Source organism: Ovis aries, chromosome 6, assembly GCF_016772045.2.
Source record: "Ovis aries strain OAR_USU_Benz2616 breed Rambouillet chromosome 6, ARS-UI_Ramb_v3.0, whole genome shotgun sequence".
Classification (NCBI taxonomy): domain Eukaryota; kingdom Metazoa; phylum Chordata; class Mammalia; order Artiodactyla; family Bovidae; genus Ovis; species Ovis aries.
Window position 1 is genome coordinate 118,239,699 of NC_056059.1, and position 24,840 is coordinate 118,264,538.

Consider the following 24,840-nt stretch of genomic DNA (forward strand, 5'->3'; position numbering starts at 1 on the left):
TCCAATTCAACGAAGTTTGAATTGCCTAATTTTTCTTTTGCTTCCTGCTCCTTGGGTATTCCATCCGAGCAATCAGTGCCAGACCGAGTGCCAAGTTTCTGTCCTGTGTTTCAAGAGCTTTATTGTTTCAGGGCTGACATTTATGTCCCTGATACACTCTGAGTTGAGTTTTGAATGCTGCGTCAGGTAAGGGTCAAATTTCATTCTTTTGTACGTGGGAATCCAGTTTTCGCAGCACCGTCTGCTGAAAGGCTGTCCTCTCCTCATCAGAGGGTCTTAGGGCCTTGTCAGTGGACCAGGTGTGTGAGGATCTATTCCACTCTGCTCCATCACTCTGTCTTTCTCGGTGCCAGCACCACAGTTTTGGTCAGTGTCTCTCTCTAGTGCACCGGGAAGCGCTGAGTCCTCCAGTTTTGTTCTTTTTCAAGGTTGCTTTGGCTATTTGGGTTCTTTCAGTTCAGTTCAGTCGCTCAGTCGTGTTCGACTCTTCGCCACCCCATGAACCGCAGCACGCCAGGCCTCCCTGTCCATCACCAACTCCTGGAGTTCACTCAGACTCACATCCATCGAGTCCGGGATGCCATCCAGCCATCTCATCCTCGGTTGTCCCCTTCACCTCCTGCCCCCAATCCCTCCCTGCATCAGAGTCTTTTCCAATGAGTCAACTCTTCGCATGAGGTGGCCAAAGTACTGGAGCTTCAGCTTTAGCATCATTCCTTCCAAAGAAATCCCAGGGCTGATCTCCTTTAGGATGGACTGGTTGGATCTCCTTGCAGTCCAAGGGACTCTCAAGAGTCTTCTCCAACACCACAGTTCAAAAGCATCAATTCTTTGGCGCTCAGCCTTCTTCACAGTCCAACTCTCATATCCATACGTGACCACAGGAAAAACCATAGCCTTGACTAGACGGACCTTAGTCGGCAAAGTAATGTCTCTGCTTTTGAATATGCTATCTAGGTTGGTCATAACTTTCCTTCCAAGGAGTAAGTGTCTTTTAATTTCATGGCTGCAGTCACCATCTGGGTTAAGAATCCATAAAAAAATTAGGATGCATTTTTATTTCTGCAAGAAATATCTTTGGGATTTTGACAGGAATTCTATTGAATCTGTAGTTCATTTGGGTAATGCTACCATTTTAAACAATAAGTCTTCTGGTCCATGAATGCGGTATACGTTTCCACTTGCTTCTGTCTTTCATTTTTTCAGCATTTTCTGTAATTTTCACTGTACGAGCCTTTCCCTCCCTTCGTTAACTTAATTCCTAAGTATCTCATTTTTAGAAACCATTTTTGTTGGGCTGTAGTCACTTTATAACGGCGTGTTAGTTCCTACTGTTCAGCACAGTGCGTAAGCTGCGCGCGTGCATGCCTGCTCTGATTTGGACGTCCTTCCCATTTGTGCCGCCACAGAGCGGTGAGCACGGTTCTGAGCTGCACAGAGCATCCTCATCAGTTGCTGACCCCCATGCAGCGTCCGCAGCGCACGTGTGTCCAGCTCAGCCTCCCAACTCACTCCATCCCCAGCCTTCCTCTCGCGATGCCCTTGCTTGTTCTCTATGTTTGTGTCTCTACTTCTGCTCTGCACATGGTGACATCATCTGAACCGTTTTTCTACATTCCACACACACGTGTGTTAATATATTGGTTTTCTCTGACACTTCACTTTGTATGACAGTCTTTAAGCCTATCCACGTCTCTACAAATGACCTAATTCAATCTCTCTTTATGGCTGAGGGTATTATTCTCTTTGACGCTATTATAAATGTATTCAGCTTTATAATCTGCTTTTCAGCTTGTTCATTGCTCATGTACAAAAACGCATCTGACTTCTCTGCCCACTCTGCATTTTGCTACCTTGTGGTTCGTTCTGACAGGGTCTTTCTGCGGGATTTTTAGAGTTTTCTACATATTCTTCTTCCTCACTCTTCAGTTCAGTCGCTCAGTTGTGTATGACTCTTTGCGACCCCATGGACTGTAGCAGGCCAGGCTTCCCTGTCCATCAGCCAGCTCCTGGAGTTCACTCAAACTCATGTCCATTGCGTCGGTGATGCCATCCAACCGTCTCATCCTCTGTTGTCCCCTTCTCTTCCTGCCTTCAATCCCTCCCAGTATCGGAGTCTTTCCAAATGAGTCAGTTCTTCGTATCAGGTGGCCAAAGTATTGGAATTTCAGCTTCAGCATTAGTCCTTCCAGTGAATATTCAGGACCTATTTCCTTTAGGATGGACTGGTTGGATCTCCTTGCAGTCCAAGGGACTCTCAAGAGTCTTTTCCAACACCACAGTTCAAAAGCATCAATTCTTCGGCGCTCAGCTTTCTTTACAGTCCAACTCTCACATCCATACATGACCACAGGAAAAACCACAGCTTTGACTAGACGGACCTTTGTCGGCAAAGTAATGTCTCTGCTTTTTAATATGCTGTCTAGGTTCGTCATAGCTTTTCTTCCAAGGAGCAAGCATCTTTTAATTTCATGGCTGCAGTCACCATCTGCAGTGATTTTGGAGCCCAAGAAGATAAAGTCTCTCACTGTGTCCACTGTTTCCCTGTCTATTAGCCATGAAGTGATGGGCCCAGAGGCCATGATCTTAGTTTTCTGAATGTTGAGTTTTAAGCCAGCTTTTTCACTCTCCTCTCTCACTTTCATCAAGAGGCTCTTTAGTTCTTCTTCACTCTGCCATTAGGGTGGTCATCTGCGTATCTGAGGTTACTGATGTGTCTCCTGGCAATCCTGATTCCAGCTTGTGTTTCATCCAGCCCAGCATTTCTCATGTAAGCTGGGTGATAATATACAGCCTTGATGTACTTCTTTCCCAGTGTGGAACCAGTTCTTTGTTCCATGCCCGGTTCTAATTGTTGCTTCTTGACCTGCATTCCGATTTCTCAGGAGGCAGGTAAGGTGGTCTGGTATTCCCATCTCTTGAAGAATTTTCCACATTTTGTTGTGATCCACACAGTCAAAGGTTTTGGTGTAGTCAACAAAGCAGATTTTTTTTTTTCTGAAATTCTCTTGCTTTCTTGATGATCCAAGGGATGTTGGCAATTTGAACTCTGTCTGGTTCCTCTGCCTTTTCCAAATCCAGCTTGAACATCTGGAAGTTCATGGATCATGTACTGTTGAAGCCTGGCTTGGAGAATTTTGAGCATTACTTTGCTAGCCTATGAGATGAGTACAATTGTGCGGTAGTTTGAGCATCCTTTGGCATTGCCTTTCTTTGGGACTGGAATGAAAACTGACCTTTTCCAGTCCTGTGGCCACTGCTGAGTTTTCCAAAACTTCTGGCATGTTGAGTGCAGCACTCACAGCCAGTCTTTCAGGGCCTGAAATGCCTCAGCTGGAATTCCATCACCTCCACTAGGTTTGTCCGTGCTTTGGTTGTGCTTCCTAAGGCCCACTTGACTCTGCATTCCGGGATATCTGGCTCTAGGTGAGTGATTACACCTTTGTGGTTATCTGGGTCATGAAGATCTTTGTTGTATAGTTCTTCTGTGTGTTCTTGCCACCTCTGCTTAATACCTTCTGCTTCTGTTTGGTCCATACCATTTCTGTCCTTTATCATGCCCATCTTTACATGAAATGTTCCCTTGGTATCTCTAATTTTCTTGAACAGATCTCTAGTCTTTCCCAGTCTATTGTTTTCCTCTTTTTCTTTGCATTGATCACTGAGAAAGGCTTTCTTATCTCTCCTTGCTATTCTTTGGAACTCTGCATTCAGATGGGTATATCTTTCCTTTTCTTCTTTGCCTTTAGCCTCTCTTCTTTTCATAGCTATTTGTAAGGCCTCCTTAGACAGCCATTTTGCCTTTCTGCATTCCTTTTTCTTGCGGATGGTCTTGATCACTGCCTCCTATACAATGTCACAAACCTCCATCCATAGTTCTTCAGGCACTCTATCAGAGCTAATCCCTTGAAGCCCACTTAGGTATGGTGTGTAAATCCTTTTAACATGTTGAATTCTGTTTATCACTATTTTGTGGAGGATTTTCTGCATCTATGTTAACAAGGGATAGTGTGCAGTGTCCTCGTAGTGCCTCTATCTGGCTTTCTCAGGGTTATGCTGAAATCATGAAATGAGTTAGGAAGTGGTCCTCCTCCTCAACCTTTTAGAAAAGTTTGAGAAGGATTGACACTAGCTTTTTAAATGCTTGGTAGAATTCAGGGACGCCATCAGGTCCAGGACTTTTTTTGTTGTTGCAAGATTTTCTGACTGGTGATTCAATCTCCTTACCAGTTACAGGTCTATTCAAATTTCTTATTTCTTTGTGACTGTCGTGGTAGGCTTTGTGTTTCTAGGCATCTGTCCATCTCATCTAGGTCATCCAATCTGCTGGCATACAACTGCTCAGAGTGCTCTCTGAAAATCTGCATCTGAAGATTCAGCAGCAGTGATTCCCGACTTCCGTTTCAGCTGACATGACTCAAGCCCTCTTTCTTAGTCCCTCTGGCTCAGAGTCTGTCAATACTGCCGATCTTTCTGAAAAGCTGTTGGTCTTGTCTGTCATCTATTCTCCATTTTATTTCTGCTCTAACCCTTATTTTCTTTTCTTTCTGCTAGCTTTAGGCTTAGCTTAGTCTTCTTCTAGACCCTTACGTTGTAAACTGAGTCTGTTGATTTGAGATCTTCGTTGGTTTCACTGTGTTTACAGCTATAAGCCTCCCCCTTAGCACTGCTTTCAACACATCATTAGTTTTGGTATGTTGGATTCTTATTTTTTTTGTCTCTAAGTATTTTCTAATCACTCTTTGATTTCTCCTTTGATCCACTGGTTGCTTAATTTCCACAATTTTGTGAATTTCCCAGCTTTCCTTTGGTTATTGATTTCCAACCTCATGCAGCTGTGGTTTGAGAAGACACTTTGTGTAACATCCTTTAAAATCTACTGAGACAATTTGTGTCTGCTCTTCTAAGGATACCAGTCCCTGGATTTACGGCCTGCCTGGATAATCCAGGAGGTCTCTTCACTCCAACAGCCTCTGCATGTCTACAAAGACCTTTTTTCAAATAAAGATGTATTCAGATGGTCTCAGGTTACAGAGGGAATGTATTTTGCAGGGTCACCACTTAACCTACTACAAGTCTGCCCTCTGACCCCATAAAACCCACATCCACCCTGCATGCATTTTTTTTAGCTCAAAGAGGCTCAAGCCACTCTAGCATCAACTCCAGATCCCCAAATCTCATCTTCACACCATCAGTCCAAAGTCTCAGGGCTTATTTTCTACATCACAGGAATCAGCTATGGGTGAGACTCTGAGTATGATTCATCCTGAGGAAAAATTCCTCTCTAGCTGTGGATCCGTGAAACTAGAAAACACATTATTTGCTTCCAAAATCCAAGTGTGGGACAGGATAGGTATTCTTAGTCCAAAAGGGAGAGATATTAGAAGGCATAAAGACATCACTGGTCTCCATAACATCTGAAATCCAGTATGGAAATTCCATCTGGTCTCAAGATCTGAGAACGCATCACTGCGGGTCGAGGTTCCGCTCTCTTGGGTCCGTGTTGGCCTTACCCTCTGGGGTTGCTCACCTTGGCAGCTGAGCAGCTCTTCCCAGCCTATTTCCTGCTGGTAGGATTTTGGAAGTCTGATAGCCTTCTCTCATTTCTTCCTGTTTCTGTCCCCTTCAGCCCAAGTTGGTGGTGGTTCTGCCGATACCACATTCTTAAAAACACTGTGGGTCTCCCGGGTATGTCCCAGATCCAGGCCACTGACATGAAAATCCTCTGTGGATCTCTCGCGGGTAACTCCTCTCTCTCCTCCTCCCATGAGACAGCTGAGCCACCGTGAGTCAAGCAACTAAACCCTTTAGCAAAAGGGTGAACAGCTACACACTTGGCCTTCTCTCTGGAGTGTTTCCTAACAGTCGGATTCCTACTATTACCGTCTTTCTGCAGACTCCATGGGCTGTAGGCCCCTCTCTGTTTGGCAGCTCTTTCTTGAATCCACCCCTCTCCTCTAACATTTTGCTACAGGCACCAAGAAGAAACTAGACCAGCTTCTGGGGCCTCCAGGCCTCCCTCGGCTTGTGGCCACATCACCCCGACCACATCTCCACCTTCACACCGTCTTCTCCTCTTTGTGTGTCTCGTATTTCCCTCTGCCTCACGTTTGTACGGGCACATGCCGTTGGGTTTAGGGTCAACCCAGGGTCATTCCATCTAAAGACCCTTAGCTTCATTACACCTTGACAGAGCTTTTTTCCTAACAGATCACGATTACAGGTTGTGGGGTTGGGGTGTGGACACAGCTCCATGGGGCCACGTCCACCCCACTCTTCTCTGACACGCGCCTCAGGAGCTGGCCTCCTCTCTCTGTTCTCACTGGCCTGCTCTCCTGGGGCTTCTGCCAGACTCTCCCCAACTGGCCTCTCCTGCCTCTTTTTCTGGACCGCGACACCACTTTCCTCGCAGCCTGAGGGCTGTTTTCATCATGAGTCCCTGGCTTTACATCCCACAGTGCCTTTTCCTGACGCTTCTGCACGGCCAGCTCCTGCGGACAAGCCACGCTTGAGCAGAAGCGAATGCCCTCAGGAGGGCGTCCGACACCTCTAGCGAGCATGCTCGCTCTCCCTCTGGGACCGCCCTGCTCTGCACACTAAAGCACAGGTTTTCTTTTAGTCTCAGCATTCATCAGAACTTGGAAGTATCCTCTGTCAACCCACCCATTCTATCCACTCTCATCCATCTGTTTGTGAAATTAAAGTCCAGACTCTCTCTTGTGGTGAGCACCTGTAATGTATCTCCCTGCCACCCCGATGGCACTTCCTCTTCTCTTAGCCGTAGCCTCCACGTTCATGGGCTCTGGGCCTCCACTGCCCTAACCACTACCTACTATCACACTAACTGGGAGTAGGCAACACACAAGACTGTTTTTCCTGCTTGAAAATCTCCAAGCAAAACTGTAAAAAGCAAACAAACCCAAAGAACTTCTGAAGGGTCGCTTCTACAGATAAGAAGTGACTCGTCACAGTTCCCGTTTACCTCGTTGAAAGACGAGAGGTTAAGTTTTTTGGCAATGAACTTCTTCAGATGCAGGACTGTGGCCTGGGCTGAGCAGCGGATCCATTTTCGCTTTAAGCCCCGCAGTTTGCTGCTGTTGCACTCCAGACAGATGCTCACCTGCAAAAGAGAGGGCTCAGCTGGGGAGGTGCACCGAGGGTCGCCACGGGGCTGCTCCCTGGAGGCTCTCTCAGCCTCTACCGATCCCGTTCAGTCTAAGGCTGCAGACGTTTTGGAAATCATAAATCTGTTTTGACCTAAACACACTACCTTAAAATCTGTTTATTTTTGCCATTTTGTGAAAAACAACCTAACATTATTAATTCTGTTTTATTAATACAGTTAAAGTAAACCCCATCATGTACACCCGTGGCGGATTCATGTCAATGTATGGCAAAACCAATACAGTATTGTAAAGTAAAATAAAAGTAAAAATAAAAATTAAAAAAAAAATAAATAGAAGAAATGGGAGAACTAACTAACTAACTAACTAACAAAATAAATAAATAAAGCAAACCCGAGAATTATTTACTTATTGTGGCAGTACATGCTGGCCTCAGAGATAAACTGAGAAAGGCGGAAATCCTGTTGTAAAAGCTCTAGCCGGCGGGACACACACGCAGCGCCACAGAGGCCAGGTGTCCCGCAAGAACGAGGAGGAAATGCATCACAAGGCAGGCGCCACGGCCCACCCCCAGAAGGGCCACCAAGGGGCACTCACACGCATCCAGCTCACTAGAAGGCGGGGGACTCAGCAAAGACATCACACATGGCGGCACCACGGACCCCACATCCAGGGCGGGACACCAGGAGGCAGCATGCTCGGCCAGCTACCTTTCAGGAGATCAAGAGTTCAGTGGGTCAGAGTCTCAAGCTCACGGCTGCCTTTCAGGAGATCAAGAGTTCAGTGGGCCAGAGTCCTCAGCGTGTGACAAGAAACTTCAAGACAACACACTAAGCAAGGGGACTCCGGACGCAGACGCAGTGGAGGGACAGCCTGGCCACGCTGCACTGCTGAGCTGGCCCCACCTGAGACGCCTCGCCTCGCTCAGGGGTGAGGCTTCCTCCAGGAATGGTTAGGGTGTGCCAGAAAAATAGACCCCCCAGACTCAAACAAGAGAGTCACTAATACCTGAAACATACACGTCTAAAATTATTAGATACGAAAGAAGGAATTAAAAAATATAACACCATGAATAAAGAACAGGCAGGTATGAAAGATACTCAAATATAACTTCTAAAAATAAAAAACATATTCATTCAAATTAGAAACTCAATGGATGGTCAAACCACAGATTAGTTTCAGCTGAACGCAGATCAATTTTCTGAAAGATCAATGTGAGCAAATTACCCAAAAGAAGTATAGACACAAAGGTATCAATTAAAATAAGAAAACAAAGGAAAGGTAAGACGCATGCAGACAGACCACAGAGTCTGAAAATCACCAGAGACCAGGGGAAAGAGAGAAAATGAAGGCAGAAGGGCCCCCCCAAATGATGCAAGACGTTACACCTCAACTCCAGGAAGGAAACCAGAGGGAACCTGCACCCCTTGGCGCACAGGGGACCCAGGCCCAGGGGGCTGGGCGTGCCTGCACGAGGGGCTGGCGCTCAGGCGCTGAGCTCTGCCAGAGGGAGAGCTACACTAGCTGAGCGAGGAAGCGGGGCGCCGCCGCCCGCAAACGAAGGCAGAGCAGAAGCATGAGAGACGAGACGCGGCAGCCCAAGAAGAAAGACCCGGAAGCAGACGGCCTGGCTGGGGCTAAGGAGGCGCCCAGGCGGCAGGAGACTCGCGTTTATTCTGGACTTTTAAAAAATGCAGAGGTCGGCCAGAGAAAGCCGGCACAGGCCCCCCAACAGCAAGAGCAGGAGGCCGTGGGGTGGGCCCCCAGGGAGGAGGGGGCGCAGAGCTGCACAGGACTCTGGGAAGCCTGGGCTGTGCAAACACAGGCATGGCCACAAAGCGTACCCCTATGAAGCAGGATTCAGGACAGTAACACATAACCCTCTCACGCAGCACTGCCCTCTGGACCGTACGACCACACTGGACCACATGCAGGACCTTATTTCCCAGACCAGGGATTGAACCCAGGCCCCCTGCAGGGGAGTCTTAGCCACTGAACCACGAGGAAGTCCCCAAATGCATTACCTATTTAAATACACTAAGTTAAAAGCACGTCTGTAACTTTTTAGCGGCTTCACTGCAGTACAATTTACATTCATGTTTTAAGACTACAATCCAGTAATTTTCAGCCAACTTAAGAGTTGCGCAACCACCACGCCACCCAGTCTGAGGTCAGACCCACCACCTTATAAAGACCCTCGCGGCTTTGGTGGTCAATCCGCCCCAGCCACCCCTGGCCTGCGCTTGTGGACCAGCCTCTCCTGGATGGCCTACAGATGGGATCACGCAGCACAGTCGCCCCGCCTGACTTCTTCCACACGGTCAAGTGCGGAGACTCGAGTGCACGGCAGCGCCTTGCCTCGCTGACCCACTTCCCCGCCTCCTTGCTAACACCTGTCACCACTTTTTGGATTGCAGCCATCTTGCTGAGTGTAAAATGCTATTTCATTATGGCTTTAATTTGTATTTTCCTAATGACTAATGATGTTGAACACATTTTCTTGTGACTATTAGTGAAAGCTGCTCAGTCAAATCTGACTCTTTGAGACCCCACGGACTGTAGCCTGCCAGGCTCCTCTGTCCATGGAATCCTCCAGGCCTGAACACTGGACTGGGTAGCCCTTCCCTTCTCCAGGGGATCTTCCCAACCCAGGGATGGAACCGAGGTCTCCCACACTGCAGGCAGATTCTTTACCAGCTGAGCCACCAGGGAATGTAACTGTTAAACACTTGGATTTGCTCTCTGATGAAATGTCTGCCACTTGGTTAACTGGACTGTTCATCTTCTTACTGAGTTAAGAGCTACATATTCTAGATAAAAGTCCTTTTCAGGAATGTCCTTTGCTAGTATCTTCTCCCAGTCTGCGGCTTTTAAAACTTTTCTCGGTAGTGTCTTCTAAAGAGCAGCAACTCCTTTTGGCTGCACCATATGGCTTGAGGGATCTCAGCTCCCTGACCAGTAGCTGACCTGTGCCTCACAGGGGAAACGTAGAATCTCAGCCACTGGACTTCCAGGGAGCCCCAGGAGCCGTGTTTCTTCATCTGATGAATTTTCTTTCATCAGTTTCCTTTCCTGAGTTGTGTTCTCGGTTCTGGATTTGAGAACTACAAGCCTAACCCAAGAAGCTAAAGAGTTTCTCTTGTGTTTTCCCGCAAAGTTTCCAGGTTTGAGCCCTTACATTTTGAGTTAACTTGGGCTTCCCTGACAGATCAGTTGGTAAAGAATCCACCTGCAATGCAGGAGACCTGGGTTCGATCCCTGAGTTGGGAAGATCCCCTGGAAAAGGAGAAGGCTACCCACTCCAGAATTCTGGCCTGGAGAATTCCACAGACTATATAGTCCACGGGGTCGCAGAGAGTTGGGTGCAACTGAGTGACTTTCACTTTCTATCCACGTCGCGAGAGGCAGGGGCGTGGGGGAGTCTTCTGTACGACTTTCACTTTCTATCCACGTCATCCACGTCGTGAAAGGTGGGGGCGTGGGGGAATCTTCTGCACGACTTTCACTTTCTATCCACGTCATCCACGTCATGAGAGGTGGGGGCGTGGGGGAATCTTCTGCATGACTTTCACTTTCTTTCCACGTCGCGAGAGGCCGGGGCGTGGGGGAGTCTTCTGCATGCCGGTGTACAGCTGTCCCAGCACCATCCAAGACACTGTTCTTTCCTCAGGAAGGGTCATGGCACCTGTGCTGGAACCAAATGACCTTGAATCTAAGGGCTTATTTCCACACTCCACAAGGATTAAAAAATCTACCTTAACACCTGCAACACAATGTTTTGATTACTGCCACCTTGTTTGTAAGATTTGATGTTCAAAATTTCCAATGCATATATTAAAGAATGTTCAACTCAAGAAAGTAGAAAAGGAACAAGAGGGAACACAGAGCAGAAAGAAATGATTAACAGAAAAGAATGTGGCTCTATCTCTGGCAAGAACGACCAAAAAAGCAGAAGACACCAGTGGGATACTAGGAAGAGCAATGGAGAAATAACCAGGCACTTGCAAAGCCCAACGACAGACAAAAGAATTCTGTGAAAACCTAAGTCCAAGTACAAACTTTCCTAGAAAAAACATAACTTATCAAATAATCTTAAAAAGAAACAAAAGATTCGAGTAGGATGAAAATCATTAAGCAAATTTAACATAATTTAAGATCTTCCTAGTTAGTTCAGTCACTTAGTCGTGTCCAACTCTGTGCGACCCCACGAACCGCAGCACGCCAGGCCTCCCTGTCCATCACCATCTCCCGGAGTTCACTCAGACTCACGTCCATCGAGTCAGTGATGCCATCCAGCCATCTCATCCTCGGTCGTCCCCTTCACCTCCTGCCCCCAATCCCTCCCAGCATCAAAGTCTTTTCCAATGAGTCAACTCTTCGCATGAGGTGGCCAAAGTACTGGAGTTTCAGCTTCAGCATCATTCCTTCCAAAAGAACACCCAGGGCTGATCTCCTTTAGGATGGACTGGTTGGATCTCCTTGCAGTCCAAGGGACTCTCAAGAGTCTTCTCCAACACCACATTCAAAAGCATCAATTCTTCGGTGCTCAGTCTTCTTCACAGTCCAACTCTCACATCCATACATGACCACAGGAAAAACCATAGCCTTGACTAGACGGACCTTAGTCAGCAAAGTAATGTCTCTGCTTTTGAATATGCTATCTAGGTTGGTCATAACTTTCCTTCCAAGGAGTAAGTGTCTCTTAATTTCATGGCTGCAGTCACAATCTGCAGGGATTTTGGACCCCCCCCCAATATAAAGTCTGACACTGTTTCCACGGTTTCCCCATCTATTGCCCATTAAGTGATGGGACCAGATGCCATGATCTTCGTTTTCTGAATGTTCAGCTTTAAGCCAACTTTTTCACTCTCCACTTTCACTTTCATCAAGAGGCTTTTGAGTTCCTCTTCACTTTCTGCCATAAGGGTGGTCTCATCTGCATATCTGAGGTTACTGATATTTCTCCCGGCAATCTTGAGTCCAGCTTGTGCTTCTTCCAGTCCAGCGTTTCTCATGATGTACTCTGCATAGAAGTTAAATAAGCAGGGTGACAATATACGGCCTTGACGTACTCCTTTTCCTATTTGGAACCAGTCTGTTGTTCCATGTCCAGTTCTAACTGTTGCTTCCTGACCTGCATACAGATTTCTCAAGAGGCAGGTCAGGTGCTCTGGTATTCCCATCTCTCTCAGAATTTTCCACAGTTAATTGTGATCCACACAGTCAAAGGCTTTGGCATAGTCAATAAAGCAGAAATAGATGTTTTTCTGGAACTCTCTTGCTTTTTCCATGATCCAGCAGATGTTGGCAATTTGATCTCTGGTTCCTCTGCCTTTTCTAAAACCAGCTTGAACATCAGGAGGTTCATGGTTCACGTGTTGCTGAAGCCTGGCTTAGAGAATTTTGAGCATTACTTTACTAGCGTGTGAGATGAGTGCAATTGTGCGGTAGTTTGAGCATTCTTTGGCATTGCCTTTCTTTGGGGCTGGAATGAAAACTGACCTTTTCCAGTCCTGTGGCCACTGCTGAGTTTTCCAAATGTGCTGGCATATTGAGTGCAGCACTTTCATAGCATCATCCTTCAGGATTTGAAACAGCTCAACTGGAATTCCATCACCTCCACTACCTTTGTTCGCAGTGATGCTTTCTAAGGCCCACTTGATTTCACACTCCAGGATGTCTGTCTCTAGGTGAGTGATCATACCATTGTGATTATCTTGGTTGTGAAGATCTTTTTTGTACAGTTTTTCTGTGTATTCTTGCCACCTTTTCTTAATATCTTCTGCTTCTGTTAGGTCCACACCATTTCATTTCTGTACTTTATCAAGCCCATCTTTGCATGAAATGTTCCCTTGGTATCTCTAATTTTCTTGAAGAGATCTCTAGTCTTTCCCATTCTGTTGTTTTCATCTATTTCTTTGCACTGATCGCTGAGGAAGGCTTTCTTATCTCTCCTTGCTATTCTTTGGAACTCTGCATTCAGATGCTTCTTTTTCTCCTTTGCTTTTCACTTCTCTTTTTTTCACAGCTAAGATCTGATGGCTTCATGGGAAGTTTAAACAAAATATTCAATAAAATGGATGTTCTCAATCTTATACAAACTTTCCTAGAGAATAAAAATGGGAGAGAGAGACTATCTTCAGCTCTGAGACGTCTCCCCTTGATACCAAAGCAAAACAGATACATACAGTTCCTGTGAAATGATTACATCAGAACATGCAACACACACCCATGAACACAGCAAGAATCTGCGTGTGAAGGAACCAAGGGCTGCCCCAGGAGCTGGAGGCGGACGGGCAATGAAACAGATCACAGACCCCGGAGTCTGGCACGAACAGCGCGTGGAGATGTGCCAGGAAGACCAAGGCCAGCACCCAGGAGTCTGTGAGGACTGGAATAGTCAGAACACCAGACAGGGAACAGCAGAATGCTTGTTCCGAGGCCTGAGCCATGCAAGCGCCCAGGACACACCACAGCGCCCACCGCAGCGCCACGTACCATGGCAACCGGAGGAAGTGGCCCCATGGCGCACCTCAAATACCACCTCAGAAGGCACTTCTAACCGAGGAAAGGGGACTGCGCAAAGACGCCTGTTTGTCGGTGTCTGTGGTTTGTGGCTACATCGTAAACATGGAGACTCAGGGCCCAGGTCGGGAGAGCTCAGCAAGTCCCCCAGGTTTGCCTTCGAGTGCGTCCCTGGGCACCTGCACCACCACCTGCCCAAAGCCCTGCCGCCCGGTCCCCGCCCACCCCAGGCTCCAGCCTGGCCGCCCCACCCCGCCCCTGCTCCTCACGCCTGGGGGGCCCACCCCACCCCGGCTCCTCACGCCTGGGGGGCCTGCCCTGCCCCGGCTCCTCACACCTGGGGGGCCCACCCCACCCCTGCTCCTCACGCCTGGGGGCCCCAGCAGGCCCCTCTCGGGCCAAGGCCACCCCTGCCCTACCTTTCTTGGGGCCAACAACAGACCAGCGCACGAGGCTCAGCCTGGCGTGGACTTGTGGCCTCCAAAGGGGCGCAGTGGGGCCCGTTCCCCCGTTCCCGAGACAGCCTGCTGGCTCTTCTGAAAGCAGCCAATCACACAGACACCTTTTTGGCATGTTTGTGATAAAAAAGGCAAAATTTAGTAACAATAAAGATAAACACTGGAGGTTTAAAACTGACAGAACAGGGGTTAACAAGATGGCCCACCCTGCACCTGAAGAGGCTGGGTCAGCAGCCTGACCCAGACCGCAGCAAGACCTCCGAGTCCAACAGGAGGTAACTCTCAGAGCCCAGAAAGGCGGAGACGTGGACCCCCGGGGAGGTGTCCCGCACCCCAGTGTTTATATACGTATGTGTGCCTAGTTGCTCAGTAGTATCCGACTCTCTTCAACCTTACAGAGTGTAGCCCGCCAGGCTCCTCTGTCCATGGGATATCCTAGGCAAGAATACTGGAGTGAGTTGCCATTTCCTTCTCCAGGGGATCTTCCCAGGCCAGGGATCAAACCCACGTCTTGTGCATCTCCTGCACTGCAGACAGGGTCTTTACCACTGAGCTGCAAAATGACAGAAAATATATATAGGCAAACTTTGCTTTATTGCACTTCACAGATACTGCGTTTTTTATGAATTGAATGTTTGTGGTAGATGATGGCTAGCATTGTTTGGCAATAAAGTATCTTTTAATTAAGGAATGTACCTTATTTTTTTTTTCCCCTGACGGCTTCCCTGCACTCATCTCACATGCTAGTAAAGTAATGCTCAAAATTCTCCAAGCCAGGCTTCAGCAACACGTGAACCAAGAACTTCCTCATGTTCAAGCTGGTTTTAGAAAAGGCAGAGGAACCAGAGATCAAATTGCCAACATCTGCTGGATCATGGAAAAGCAAGAGAGTTCCAGAAAAACATCTATTTCTGCTTTATTGACTATGCCAAAGCCTTTGACTGTGTGGATCACAATTAACTGTGGAAAATTCTGAGAGAGATGGGAATACCAGAGCACCTGACCTGCCTCTTGAGAAATCTGTATGCAGGTCAGGAAGCAACAGTTAGAACTGGACATGGAACAACAGACTGGTTCCAAACAGGAAAAGGAGTACGTCAAGGCCGTATATTGTCACCCTGCTTATTTAACTTCTATGCAGAGTACATCATGAGAAACGCTGGACTGGAAGAAGCACAAGCTGGACTCAAGATTGCCGGGAGAAATATCAGTAACCTCAGATATGCAGATGAGACCACCCTTATGGCAGAAAGTGAAGAGGAACTCAAAAGCCTCTTGATGAAAGTGAAAGTGGAGAGTGAAAAAGTTGGCTTAAAGCTGAACATTCAGAAAACGAAGATCATGGCATCTGGTCCCATCATTTCATGGGAAATAGACGGGGGAACAGCAGAAAATGTCAGACTTTATTTTTTGGGGCTCCAAAATCACTGCAGATGGTGACTGCAGCCATGAAATTAAAAGACGCTTACTCCTTGGAAGGAAAGTTATGACCAACCTAGATAGCATATTCAAAAGCAGAGACATTACTTTGCCGACTAAGGTCCGTCTAGTCAAGGCTATGGTTTTTCCTGTGGTCATGTATGGATGTGAGAGTTGGACTGTGAAGAAGGCTGAGCACCGAAGAATTGATGCTTTTGAATGTGGTGTTGGAGAAGACTCTTGAGAGTCCCTTGGACTGCAAGGAGATCCAACCAGTCCATCCTAAAGGAGATCAGCCCTGGGTGTTCTTTGGAGGGAATGATGTTGAAGCTGAAGCTCCAGTACTTTGGCCACCTCATGCGAAGAGTTGACTCATTGGAAAAGACTCTGATGCTGGGAGGGATTGGGGGCAGGAGGTGAAGGGGACAACCGAGGATGAGATGGCTGGATGGCATCACTGACTCGATGGACGTGAGTCTGAGTGAACTCCGGGCGTTGGTGATGGACAGGGAGGCCTGGCGTGCTGCGGTTCATGGGGTCGCACAAAGTTGGACGCGACTGAGCGACTGCACTGCACTGAGCTGAGCTGAGGGCTTCCCGGGTGGCTCAGTGGTAAAGAATCCGCCTGTGATGCAGGAGATGCACGAGACGTGGGCTCGATCCCTGGGTTGGGAAGATCCCCTGGAGAAGGAGACGGCAACTGGCTGTAGTATTTGTGCCTGGGAGATCCTATGGACAGAGGAGCCTTGAGGGTTACAGTCCACGGGACTGCGAAAGACTCAGGCACAACTTAGGGACTGAACAACGTTTCTTAGATATAACAAAGCCTCACGCTTGACAGACCACAATACGGTGGAAGCACAGCTTTTATAAGCACTGGAAACTAAAAAAGCTCATGATTTGTTTCACTCCAATGGCCTGGAGCTGAATCTCAGTGTCTCCTAAGGAGCCTATATGTGTAATGTGTGTGTGCGGATGTGTTACACATATATTCTGCTACAGCCAAGACCCTAAGTTCTCATGGCTATTGCTGACTTTCTCCTCTTTCAGATGAGCTTCAGAAGCAGTTGGTTACCTTCTTATTTATAAAACTGATTACAATCACAACCACTGAGATTAATTTCGGGAGAACTCGAATCCTAAGGTCAACCTTCCATCCAGGAACACCCAGTTATGCAATTTTCTCTGTGTTCTTCCAGAAGGTTCTGGTGTCTTTGTTTTGGTCTCACATTTATTGCTAGGCTGCATTAAAGTTCTTATTAATTTTCTGAACAAAGCCACCCACCCTCTGACTCTGACACGCTGGTCCTACCACTGGAAAAGGGGTCTCAGCACCTCGAGGAGCTGAGTCACAGGTGTGTGCCCGAGAGTCACAGCACGCCCAGCTCACGTTCCCGTCTCCTCACTGTCGGGGCCGGGACCTCCCAAATCACGCTGAGTGACACTGAGGGCTGACATTTTCTTTTTCTGACGCTGATGAGACAACCGTTCCATCAGGGCGTGTGAGGACCACTGCAGGCGCCAAGTCAAGGTGCGCTAAGAGAAGCCCGCGACGGGGAGGTGCGACACCATCGCACTCCCAGCAGGATCGCTGGGAGGGCCCCGTGATTCTCGCCTGACCCCTGGCAGTGAGTGCCACCAGCAGCAGGCTGTGTCCTGGCTATTTTCACTGCAGTTTGCGTGGAAGACGCCATCCCCCCACTCCCCACTGAAGACATCTGCTCTAACTGTTTCGTTCCTAAAGCATTCTGCAGTGGGTAGGGGTCACTCTGGCAATTAGCCATAGAAGGGAAGTGCCCGGCCGTCCAGCGGTTGCAAGGCGGCGCTCTCATTGCTGAGGGCGCGGGTTCAGTCCCTAGAAACTAAGATCCCACAAGCTGTGCAGCCAAACGAAGAAGGAGGAGAAACGGGAGGAGGAGAACGGTCGAGGGGAGACTCAGAGAACCACTGGCACACGACCATCCTGGCTGTGCCTTCTCCCGGCCCGTCTCTGTGAGGGGAGAGCAGGCCAAGGCCCAGGCCACGCGCCCACCTGCTCCCTTCCTCCCGGCCCTTCCTGTCAGGAGAGGCGGCCGGCTCCCTTCCTCCCGGCCCTTCCTGTCAGGAGAGAGCCCGCCGGCTCCCTTCCTCCCGGCCCTTCCTGTCAGGAGAGCCCGCCGGCTCCCTTCCTCCCGGCCCTTCCTGTCAGGAGAGGCGGCCGGCTCCCTTCCTCCCGGCCCTTCCTGTCAGGAGAGCCCGCCGGCTCCCTTCCTCCCGGCCCTTCCTGTCAGGGGAGCCCGCCGGCTCCCTTCCTCCCGGCCCTTCCTGTCAGGAGAGGCGGCTCCCTTCCTCCCGGCCCTTCCTGTCAGGGGAGAGCCCGCCGGCTCCCTTCCTCCCGGCCCTTCCTGTCAGGGGAGCCCGCCGGCTCCCTTCCTCCCGGCCCTTCCTGTCAGGAGAGGCGGCCGGCTCCCTTCCTCCCGGCCCTTCCTGTCAGGGGAGAGCCCGCCGGCTCCCTTCCTCCCGGCCCTTCCTGTCAGGGGAGAGGCGGCTCCCTTCCTCCCGGCCCTTCCTGTCAGGAGAGGCGGCCGCTCCCTTCCTCCCGGCCCTTCCTGTCAGGGGAGGCGGCCGGCTCCCTTCCTCCCGGCCCTTCCTGTCAGGAGAGCCCGCCGGCTCCCTTCCTCCCGGCCCTTCCTGTCAGGAGAGGCGGCCGGCTCCCTTCCTCCCGGCCCTTCCTGTCAGGGGAGAGGCGGCCGGCTCCTTCCTCCCGGCCCTTCCTGTCAGGGGAGAGCCCGCCGGCTCCCTTCCTCCCGGCCCTTCCTGTCAGGGGAGAGCCCGCCGGCTCCCTTCCTCCCGGCCCTTCCTGTCAGGAGAGCCCGCCGGCTCCCTTCCTCCCGGCCCTTCCTGTCAGGAGAGGCGGCCGGCTCCCTTCCTCCCGGCCCTTCCTGTCAGGAGAGCCCGCCGGCTCCCTTCCTCCCGGCCCTTCCTGTCAGGAGAGGCGGCCGGCTCCTTCCTCCCGGCCCTTCCTGTCAGGGAGAGCCCGGCCGGCTCCTTCCTCCCGGCCCTTCCTGTCAGGGGAGAGGCGGCTCCCTTCCTCCCGGCCCTTCCTGTCAGGAGAGCCCGCCGGCTCCCTTCCTCCCGGCCCTTCCTGTCAGGAGAGCCCGCCGGCTCCCTTCCTCCCGGCCCTTCCTGTCAGGAGAGGCGGCCGGCTCCCTTCCTCCCGGCCCTTCCTGTCAGGGGAGAGCCCGCCGGCTCCCTTCCTCCCGGCCCTTCCTGTCAGGAGAGCCCGCCGGCTCCCTTCCTCCCGGCCCTTCCTGTCAGGAGAGGCGGCCGGCTCCCTTCCTCCCGGCCCTTCCTGTCAGGGGAGAGCCCGCCGGCTCCCTTCCTCCCGGCCCTTCCTGTCAGGGGAGAGGCGGCCGGCTCCCTTCCTCCCGGCCCTTCCTGTCAGGAGAGGCGGCCGGCTCCTTCCTCCCGGCCCTTCCTGTCAGGGGAGAGGCGGCCGCTCCTTCCTCCCGGCCCTTCCTGTCAGGAGAGGCGGCCGGCTCCCTTCCTCCCGGCCCTTCCTGTCAGGGGAGAGCCCGCCGGCTCCCTTCCTCCCGGCCCTTCCTGTCAGGGGAGAGCCCGCCGGCTCCCTTCCTCCCGGCCCTTCCTGTCAGGGGGAGAGCCCGCCGGCTCCCTTCCTCCCGGCCCTTCCTGTCAGGGGAGAGCCCGCCGGCTCCCTTCCTCCCGGCCCTTCCTGTCAGGGGAGAGCCCGCCGGCTCCCTTCCTCCCGGCCCTTCCTGTCAGGGGAGAGCCCGCCGGCTCCTTCCTCCCGGCCCTTCCTGTCAGGGGAGCCCGCCGGCTCCTTCCTCCCGGCCCTTCCTGTCAGGGGAGCCGCCGGCTCCTTCCTCCCGGCCCTTCCTGTCAGGAGAGAGGCGGCCGGCTCCCTTCCTCCCGGCCCTTCCTGTCAGGAGAGCCCGCCGGCTCCCTTCCTCCCGGCCCTTCCTGTCAGGAGAGAGGAGGCTCCCTTCCTCCCGGCCCTTCCTGTCAGGAGAGAGGCGGCCGGCTCCCTTCCTCCCGGCCCTTCCTGTCAGGAGAGCCCGCCGGCTCCCTTCCTCCCGGCCCTTCCTGTCAGGGGAGAGGCGGCTCCCTTCCTCCCGGCCCTTCCTGTCAGGAGAGAGGCGGCCGCTCCTTCCTCCCGGCCCTTCCTGTCAGGAGAGCCCGCCGGCTCCCTTCCTCCCGGCCCTTCCTGTCAGGGGAGCCCGGCCCTTCCTGTCAGGGGAGCCCGCCGGCTCCCTTCCTCCCGGCCCTTCCTGTCAGGAGAGAGGAGGCTCCCTTCCTCCCGGCCCTTCCTGTCAGGGGAGAGCCCGCCGGCTCCCTTCCTCCCGGCCCTTCCTGTCAGGAGAGGCGGCCGGCTCCTTCCTCCCGGCCCTTCCTGTCAGGGGAGAGCCCGCTCCCTTCCTCCCGGCCCTTCCTGTCAGGAGAGGCGCGGCTCCTTCCTCCCGGCCCTTCCTGTCAGGGGAGGCGGCTCCTTCCTCCCGGCCCTTCCTGTCAGGAGAGCCCGCCGGCTCCCTTCCTCCCGGCCCTTCCTGTCAGGGAGGCGGCCGGCTCCTTCCTCCCGGCCCTTCCTGTCAGGAGAGCCCGCCGGCTCCCTTCCTCCCGGCCCTTCCTGTCAGGGGAGAGGCGGCCGCTCCTTCCTCCCGGCCCTTCCTGTCAGGAGAGGCGGCCGGCTCCCTTCCTCCCGGCCCTTCCTGTCAGGGGGAGAGCCCGCCGGCTCCCTTCCTCCCGGCCCTTCCTGTCAGGGGAGAGCCCGCGGCTCCCTTCCTCCCGGCCCTTCCTGTCAGGGGGAGAGCCCGCCGGCTCCTTCCTCCCGGCCCTTCCTGTCAGGGGAGCCCGCCGGCTCCCTTCCTCCCGGCCCTTCCTGTCAGGGGGAGCCCGCCGGCTCCCTTCCTCCCGGCCCTTCCTGTCAGGAGAGGAGGCTCCCTTCCTCCCGGCCCTTCCTGTCACGAGAGGCGGCCGGCTCCTTCCTCCCGGCCCTTCCTGTCAGGAGAGCCCGCCGGCTCCCTTCCTCCCGGCCCTTCCTGTCAGGAGAGAGGCGGCCGGCTCCCTTCCTCCCGGCCCTTCCTGTCAGGAGAGCCCGCCGGCTCCCTTCCTCCCGGCCCTTCCTGTCAGGAGAGAGGCTCCTTCCTCCCGGCCCTTCCTGTCAGGAGAGAGGCGGCCGGCTCCCTTCCTCCCGGCCCTTCCTGTCAGGAGAGGCGGCTCCCTTCCTCCCGGCCCTTCCTGTCAGGGGAGAGGCGGCTCCCTTCCTCCCGGCCCTTCCTGTCAGGAGAGCCCGCCGGCTCCCTTCCTCCCGGCCCTTCCTGTCAGGGGAGAGGCGGCTCCCTTCCTCCCGGCCCTTCCTGTCAGGAGAGAGGCGGCCGGCTCCCTTCCTCCCGGCCCTTCCTGTCAGGAAAGCCCGCCGGCTCCCTTCCTCCCGGCCCTTCCTGTCAGGAGAGGCGGCCGGCTCCCTTCCTCCCGGCCCTTCCTGTCAGGGGAGAGCCCGCCGGCTCCCTTCCTCCCGGCCCTTCCTGTCAGGGGAGAGGCGGCTCCCTTCCTCCCGGCCCTTCCTGTCAGGAGAGAGGCGGCCGGCTCCCTTCCTCCCGGCCCTTCCTGTCAGGGGAGGCGGCCGGCTCCCTTCCTCCCGGCCCTTCCTGTCAGGAGAGCCCGCCGGCTCCCTTCCTCCCGGCCCTTCCTGTCAGGAGAGGCGGCCAGCTCCCTTCCTCCCGGCCCTTCCTGTCAGGGGAGAGGCGGCTCCCTTCCTCCCGGCCCTTCCTGTCAGGGGAGAGCCCGCCGGCTCCCTTCCTCCCGGCCCTTCCTGTCAGGGGAGAGCCCGCCGGCTCCCTTCCTCCCGGCCCTTCCTGTCAGGGGAGAGCCCGCCGGCTCCCTTCCTCCCGGCCCTTCCTGTCAGGGGAGCCCGCCGGCTCCTTCCTCCCGGCCCTTCCTGTCAGGGAGAGAGAGGCTCCCTTCCTCCCGGCCCTTCCTGTCAGGAGAGGCGCGGCTCCCTTCCTCCCGGCCCTTCCTGTCAGGAGAGAGAGGCTCCCTTCCTCCCGGCCCTTCCTGTCAGGAGAGGCGGCCGGCTCCCTTCCTCCCGGCCCTTCCTGTCAGGAGAGCCGGCTCCCTTCCTCCCGGCCCTTCCTGTCAGGGGAGCCCGCCGGCTCCCTTCCTCCCGGCCCTTCCTGTCAGGAGAGAGGAGGCTCCCTTCCTCCCGGCCCTTCCTGTCAGGGGAGAGCCCGCCGGCTCCCTTCCTCCCGGCCCTTCCTGTCAGGAGGCGGCCGGCTCCCTTCCTCCCGGCCCTTCCTGTCAGGGGGAGAGCCCGCCGGCTCCCTTCCTCCCGGCCCTTCCTGTCAGGGGAGAGGCGGCTCCCTTCCTCCCGGCCCTTCCTGTCAGGGGAGGCGGCCGGCTCCCTTCCTCCCGGCCCTTCCTGTCAGGAGAGCCCGCCGGCTCCCTTCCTCCCGGCCCTTCCTGTCAGGAGAGGCGGCCGGCTCCCTTCCTCCCGGCCCTTCCTGTCAGGGGAGAGCCCGCCGGCTCCCTTCCTCCCGGCCCTTCCTGTCAGGGGAGAGGCGGCCGGCTCCCTTCCTCCCGGCCCTTCCTGTCAGGAGAGCCCGCCGGCTCCCTTCCTCCCGGCCCTTCCTGTCAGGGGAGAGCCCGCCGGCTCCCTTCCTCCCGGCCCTTCCTGTCAGGGGAGCCCGCCGGCTCCCTTCCTCCCGGCCCTTCCTGTCAGGGGAGCCCGCCGGCTCCCTTCCTCCCGGCCCTTCCTGTCAGGAGAGAGGAGGCTCCCTTCCTCCCGGCCCTTCCTGTCAGGAGAGAGGCGGCTCCCTTCCTCCCGGCCCTTCCTGTCAGGAGAGCCCGCCGGCTCCCTTCCTCCCGGCCCTTCCTGTCAGGGGAGCCCGGCCCTTCCTGTCAGGGGAGCCCGCCGGCTCCCTTCCTCCCGGCCCTTCCTGTCAGGAGAGAGGAGGCTCCCTTCCTCCCGGCCCTTCCTGTCAGGAGAGGCGGCTCCCTTCCTCCCGGCCCTTCCTGTCAGGGGAGAGGCGGCTCCCTTCCTCCCGGCCCTTCCTGTCAGGGGAGCCCGCCGGCTCCCTTCCTCCCGGCCCTTCCTGTCAGGAGAGGCGGCTCCCTTCCTCCCGGCCCTTCCTGTCAGGGGAGAGGCGGCTCCCTTCCTCCCGGCCCTTCCTGTCAGGAGAGAGCCCCCAGGGCCGGGCCGCGCGCCCACCTGCTCGTCGCTCCGGTGGTAATCACCGTCTTCCTCCTGCTTCTCCTCCGCTGCCTCTTTGTTCGAACTGTCATCCGCTTTGGTTTCTCCTTTCAGCAGAAACAGGAAAGACTGAATCAGAATATCCAAAGTGGTAAACTGTTGCTTCCCCCGACAGAACGCTCACGCGCTGTGAACCCCGCGGTGACAGGAGGCCCGCGCGCCGGTCGGCAGGGCCTCAGTCGCAGCGCTCGCGAGGCTCGCGAGGGGGGTCCTGGGCAGGGTGCCGGCGGCCGGGCACCACCAGGGCGGCCCATCTCAACTCTGCCCAACAGCACGGCTCCCAGGGCTCGTGCTGGTCCCGCACGGCTTTACAAGTCCGGCCTCCAGCTCGGCAAAGACGGGATTCCTGGCCCCGAGCTGCCTCGGGGCCTCACCCCCGGGCCCCGAGCCTGCAGGTACGCAGCGCCCGCTCCTCTGGGTCAGCAGCCAAGGCCTCCCCTTCTCAGGTGTTCAGAGGCGCACAGAAGAGACCACAGCGCTCAGGCACCTGCGCGGCCCATGGAGCCAAAGGTCTGAAGAAACTTACAATACGTACAGATTCAAAGCACCGTCAATTTTCTGTCAAAGCCAAGGAGAAGCTGGCCTTTCTGCAAGCAAGCAGGCAGACTGGGAGAGGGCCCTGGGGGGCCCGTCGTGCTCACGTGGTCCCGTACACCCACCTCCAGGCAGCGCCGGCGTCCCCGCACGTCCCGCTGCGGCCCAGCACGTAAGCCCTGGGACCGGGCGCCTGCCTCGCAGCGGCCCCCACGCCCGCCAGCGCCGCGTGGGCGCTGGTGCCAGCACGCCCGTCAGGAGCCAGCAGGGGCTCGTGCAGGGAGACGGGCACTCACCGTTCCGGTGGGGGTCCAGGTGCTGCTTTGCGGAGCACGCCTCCCCCTTGACATCTCCAGGCACTTCCAGGCCTAACTTGTGGTAGAATTCTCTCTGCTTCCTCATTTCCGCTGTGAAAGGTCAACATGTAACCCTTAATCTTAGGCAGGTGGTGGGCTACATTAAAATTCTGCACACAATCACACGAAAGAAGGGCAGGTTTGGATGGAAAGGTCTGAAGGCTGCCACCCACGAGAAACGGCGACTTTAGACCGTGCCCCAGGAACTCAGAGCGGCTGCCAGCTGTGTGGCCCGGGCCCTGTGAGTGTAGGTGCCACTGGCTCCCCCAGGACAGGCCTCCAGCTGTGCCTGAGCCGCCCCCCACCGGGGAGGGGTCTCCACTGGATGGAGGCGGGCAGCACACAGCCTCCTGCCCGGCGGCCTCAGACACGAGTGGGGCCGGGCGGCGAGAGGACAGCTGTCCAGGCTGAGTCCTCGCACGCCCCTGGGAAGGGCCGACTCTCTGACACAGGCGGCTACTGAGGGGCGGGTCACACCCAGGTAACAAAGCGGCAGCCGCTGCTCAGGGCCATGTGGCAGGGAGCAAAGGCAATCTAACCCAGACCAGTAACCGCAAGGCGCACTGCGGAAAAGACCTACGGGCCGGTGACCCAGTAGAGCTCAAGTCACTATACGTCTCTCTCCCTAAATACCACAAGCTCTGTGAGGGCCAGGAGCATGCCCTGGCCACGTCCTAGACCCAGGCAGATGCCGCACAACACCTGACCGTGCAGGAAAAAAACGAGCGTGTGAGGCCGCGGGCTAAGACGGAAGCAGGGAGGCCCCTCAGAACTGACTGACACGTGAGGGCCAGCGCAGAGCTGGGGGACACTGGGACCAAACACACAAAACCCAATTTGCACCGTGTTTTGGTAATACTCACAATATCTTAAACTTTTTCACTGTCATAATATTTGTTACGACAGCTGTGATCAGGACTTTGCTGTTATCATTTTAGTTTTTTTCAGTTTGTGTTTTTAGCTAAGAGATGCACACCACTTTCTGGCCATAATGCTGTCGTACACTCAGTAGCCCACAGTATGATGTGAATATAACTTTTACATGCACTGGGAAACCAAAAGGTTGATGTGATTCACCCTACTGCGATGCCTGCTTTATCGCAATGGTCTGAAGCTGACCCTGCGCTATTTCTGAGGTCTGTCTGTACCTAGTTTTAATTCCTATTTAATTTTTACCT

General features: G+C 54.2%; 1 protein-coding gene across 19 annotated transcripts in view; it reads right to left on the reverse strand.

Moving 5' to 3' along the window:
* Positions 1-24,840, reverse strand: part of PCGF3 (polycomb group ring finger 3) — a 54,294-nt gene that overhangs the window by 6,784 nt on the left and 22,670 nt on the right. For 12 of the 19 annotated variants that reach the window (XM_042251796.2, XM_060417726.1, XM_042251794.2 and 9 more), the window contains 3 exons: positions 23,603-23,713; positions 22,731-22,819; positions 30-7,120 (listed from right to left, as the gene is read on the reverse strand). In XM_042251796.2, coding sequence (XP_042107730.2) covers positions 6,836-7,120; positions 22,731-22,819; positions 23,603-23,713 — 485 coding nt within the window. In that variant the 3' untranslated portion in view covers positions 30-6,835. Of the gene's footprint in view, positions 1-29; positions 7,121-7,721; positions 7,831-15,489; positions 16,256-22,730; positions 22,820-23,602; positions 23,714-24,840 lie in introns of those variants that run through there. The other 7 variants (XM_042251791.1, XM_027971357.2, XM_027971353.2 and 4 more) reach the window with 4 other exon arrangements.